This window comes from Littorina saxatilis, linkage group LG11, assembly GCF_037325665.1.
Source record: "Littorina saxatilis isolate snail1 linkage group LG11, US_GU_Lsax_2.0, whole genome shotgun sequence".
Taxonomy (NCBI): Eukaryota; Metazoa; Mollusca; class Gastropoda; order Littorinimorpha; family Littorinidae; genus Littorina; species Littorina saxatilis.
In genome coordinates, this window is record NC_090255.1 from 16,775,793 (window position 1) to 16,780,494 (window position 4,702).

Genomic DNA, 4,702 nt, shown 5'->3' on the forward strand with positions numbered 1-4,702 from the left:
ATGGTAAGACTGACAGTGGAACAGAGAAAGAGAGAGGGGGAGAGGGGGATGGTAAGACTGACAGTGGAACAGAGAAAGAGAGAGGGGGAGAGGGGGATGGTAAGACTGACAGTGGAACAGAGAAAGAGAGAGGGGGAGAGGGGGATGGTAAGACTGACAGTGGAACAAAGAAAGAGAGAGGGGGAGAGGGGGATGGTAAGACTGACAGTGGAACAAAGAAAGAGAGAGGGGGAGAGGGGGATGGTAAGACTGACAGTGGAACAGAGAAAGAGAGGGGGAGAGGGGGATGGTAAGACTGACAGTGGAACAGAGAAAGAGAGGGGGAGAGGGGGATGGTAAGACTGACAGTGGAACAGAGAAAGAGAGGGGGGAGAGGGGGATGGTAAGACTGACAGTGGAACAGAGAAAGAGAGAGGGGGAGAGGGGGATGGTAAGACTGACAGTGGAACAGAGAAAGAGAGGGGGGAGAGGGGGATGGTAAGACTGACAGTGGAACAAAGAGAGAGAGAGGGGGAGAGGGAGATGGTAAGACTGACAGTGGAACAGAGAAAGAGCCAGATAGAAAGAGAGAGAGAGAGAGAGAGAGAGAGAGAGAGAGAGAGAGAGAGAGCAATACAGTAAGAGAAACAGGAGAGAGAGAGTAAATGTGTGCAGGATAGACTGAATACATTTTATTTGTAAGCTGCCACAAAACATTTACCAACATGCATTAACATAATTTCTTGGATTATACAAATACAGAAGAGATTATATTTTAAATGTCATATCTATGATTATACTTTGCATTCCAATTTTAATTATTGGAAGCTCCCAGAACCCGCATATGAATGACAAGAAAAGCATTTTATGACAACAGCAGTCTGACTTAGACAACACGTAAAATAAACAGCTGACCCTCAAATTTGCTTAAAAAACAAACACAACCACAAAAGCTTCAAAAAACAACGAAAGAGAAAAACAAAATGCAGAGAAAGAAAAGAAGCTCTGCTACACTTTCCCAAGTGATTTTATAGTGGAGAGTAAATGATGAAAATGTTAGCAAGATTTAAGGAGACTACCTTCCCAGAAAAAAGACAAGAGAACACCAAGAATTCAAAAAAGAAGATTGTTAAGCGGTCATTAATTTTGCTGCCATTATGTATGACCGTTTCAAATTATTAGAATTCATGAATTCTGCTTAACACTACCAATTAATCCTCCACTAAACAGACGAGCAGAATTTCTTCCTTTGGGGTCATTATTTTAAATGAATGACTCTTTAGAATAAGCAGAATGGCATACATTTGTACTGAAAAAGTAGGGTATAAACACACAACACATATATTCACTTGTAAATTTGAATAATAACATCACTTTGCAATACGGAATGTTAAACCATCACCTGATAATGTTATCCAAGCTCACCGTTTAAAGTTGTCCATACAACATTTTCAAAAATAATCTGTATCCGCATAATAATAAACAGCTGTCTTTAATAAAGATATTTTTCATCTTCCTTTAAATTGTAAAGAAAAATCACAGAAAATGCAAATAATCTCATTTTTCTCATATGACATAAAATAATTCTTTCTCTCCAATATTGAGATTCCCAGTATTTTTGTACCATCATCTACTTAAGCTTTGTAACCCAAAAAACTGAAAATATAATACAATGCGTATTGATGTTCAACATACACAGCATCACTTTCCACCAAAATTCCTTTCTCTGTGACCTTGAAAGGCTTGAAACATCAACACCAATTTACAAAGTTTCTAAGGCACTTCTATCAAATGCTGCTTGACATAAATTCAGCATCATGCATAACGCTCGCAGGAAGCCCATCAAAGCTTAAGCAGTGAAGTTTAATAACAGTCCACAAATAAGTCTTCAAGGTCAGTCACACAACTTGACCAAGGTCAGGATATGTAGGTCAAGGTGACAACGTAAAGGGGTCAAGGTCAAGAGCAACAGGTCAAAGGAATGGCTGAGCTTTATCCCGAGGCAGGCAGAATTTTCCCAGTGCACGTCCCAAAGCCGACCTTGTACCCATCTGCCTCGCACGCACCTGTACACAGAGCAGACAATCACTTAGATGGTACAATGGACCCTCCCTTTTAAGGACCACCCCCTCCCCCCCACACACCAAGGCAATCTCCCGATATAACCCCGTCGGTTCAATCTTCAAATGGTTCAAAACTACAAACACCGTACCGGTTATGGATTCCTACAACGGGATACCGGAATAGGTCCTGTAAATATAGTAACGGAAAAACCAAGTTCAACACCACTCTATATATACTCCAGACGTCACGTGACGGAAAGAATGTCATCACACCATTGAAATGACATTCTTTCCGTCCCCTATAGGCGACGAAATAGGTCAAATTTTGTGCACTTTTTAGTGGAAAAGGCGTCGAAGCATTTTCCACTAAAAAGTGTGACCTATAACCGGTACGGTGTTTGTAGTTTTGAACCATTTGAAGATTGAACCGACGGGGTTCGGGGTTATATCGGGAGATAGCCGACACCAATTCAAGATGCCTCCCCTTTCAAGACCTTGCTTCTACAGCTTTATAACTTGTGTAGATTTACCCCCCTTTTAAAACTCTCCCCCTTTTTCAAGACCTGGTCTTTTTATCATCATACACGCAAGACCTGGTCTTTTTGTTATCATACACGCAAGACCTGGTCTTTTTGTTATCATACACGCAAGACCTGGTCTGACCTGGTATTTTTGTTATCATACACGCAAGGGTGCTGAAAAGACTACCAATTGTCAGTGACAGCTTAAAACATCTTCTGGGTGGCCCAATTTACCAATTTACGCAACATCTTTCTTTCTTTATTTGGTGTTTAACATCGTTTTCAACAACGAAGGTTATATCGCGACTGGGAAAGGGGGGAGATGGGATAGAGCCACTTGTCAATTGTTTCTTGTTCACAAAAGCACTAATCAAAAATTTGCTCCAGGGGCTTGCAACGTAGTACAATGTATTACCTTACTGGGAGAATGCAAGTTTCCAGTACAAAGGACTTAACATTTCTTACATACTGCTTGACTAAAATCTTTACAAAAATGGACTATATTCTATACAAGAAACACTTAACAAGGGTAAAAAGAGAAACAGAATCCGTTATCGCCTCTTACGACATGCTGGGGAGCATCGGGTAAATTCTTCCCCCTAACCCACGGGGGGATACGCAACAAACAACCTGCTTTTTTTTTAACAATGAGTGAATAATGCAAATTGGTAAAATGCAGGTCTCTGTATCGCTGTGTGTAGATACAAGCTAGTGTGAAATACAGCCTACCATACCAAAACTTTTCTCTCCTTTTTACATTTAGTCAAGTTTTGACTAAATGTTTTAACGTAGAGGGGGGAATCGAGACGAGGGTCGTGGTGTATGTGCGTGTGTGTGTGTGTGTGTGTGTGTGTGTGTGTGTGTGTGTGTGTCTGTCTGTGTGTGTCTGTCTGTGTGTGTGTGTAGAGCGATTCAGACTAAACTACTGGACCGATCTTTATGAAATTTGACATGAGAGTTCCTGGGTATGAAATCCCCGAACGTTTTTTTCATTTTTTTGATAAATGTCTTTGATGACATCATATCCGGCTTTTCGTGAAAGTTGAGGCGGCACTGTCACGCCCTCATTTTTCAACCAAATTGGTTGAAATTTTGGTCGGGTAATGTTCGACGAAGCCCGGACTTCGGTATTGCATTTCAGCGTGGTGGCTTAAAAATTCATTAATGACTTTGGTCATTAAAAATCTGAAAATTGTAAAAAAAAAAATTTTTTTATAAAACGATCCAAATTTACGTTCATCTTATTCTCCATCATTTGCTGATTCCAAAAACATATAAATATGTTATATTTGAATTAAAAACAAGCTTTGAAAATTAAATATATCAAAATTATTATCAAAATTAAATTTTCCAAATCAATTTAAAAACACTTTCATCTTATTCCTTGTCGGTTCCTGATTCCAAAAACATATAGATATGATATGTTTGGATTAAAAACACGCTCAGAAAGTTAAAACGAAGAGAGGTACAGAAAAACGTGCTATCCTTCCCAGCGCAACTACTACCCCGCTCTTCTTGTCAATTTCACTGCCTATGCCGTGAGCGGTGGACTGACGATGCTACGAGTAGGCCTGTACGGTCTTGCTGCGATGCATTGCGTTCAGTTTCATTCTGTGAGTTCGACAGCTACTTGACTAAATGTTGTATTTTCGCCTTACGCGACTTGTTTGTTGACTTGCAATGAGAACAGAAGCCTTACCTGTCAAGATGACCTCATCCCCATCAGCCAGGAATTTGCGTGTGACACCACTCCCCAGGTCAATAGGCTTGGTTCCTTTCCAGCACAGTTCTAGCAGACTGCCGTAGGAGTCTGGTGTCTGCCACAAAACAAATAACAAGAGTCAAAACCTGAATACAATTTTAACGCAGAGAATGCCGCAGTCGCTCATGTGGTATGGCAGATTCGATTCTGAAAATGATAAATTGCCTTTAAAGAAAAGGGATATAAATTTACCACGCAAATGCCAATCGCACACAATAGCCAACCAAGCACATATGCCTAGAGAAGTAAACACACACACACTTTCTCCCACGTCATCACCAAGCCTCTCTGACAGCCATGCAGTGTCACCGTAAAATCTCCTCTGTCCGTATTGTACCTGAGAGACCATCCGGTCACAAGGGTATATGTTACAGCGC

The 4,702-nt window shown here is 40.7% G+C and overlaps 1 protein-coding gene across 1 annotated transcript in view; it reads right to left on the reverse strand.

Annotated features, from left to right (window-relative positions):
* Positions 1-409: 409 nt before the first annotated feature.
* The window catches only part of LOC138979479 (fumarylacetoacetase-like), a 30,517-nt gene continuing 26,224 nt past the window's right edge, over positions 410-4,702 (reverse strand). Inside the window, exons 13-14 of the mRNA XM_070352194.1 lie at positions 4,263-4,395; positions 410-2,045 (exon numbers count right to left, since the gene is read on the reverse strand). Coding sequence (XP_070208295.1) covers positions 1,972-2,045; positions 4,263-4,395 — 207 coding nt within the window. The 3' untranslated portion in view covers positions 410-1,971. The remainder of the gene's footprint in view (positions 2,046-4,262; positions 4,396-4,702) is intronic.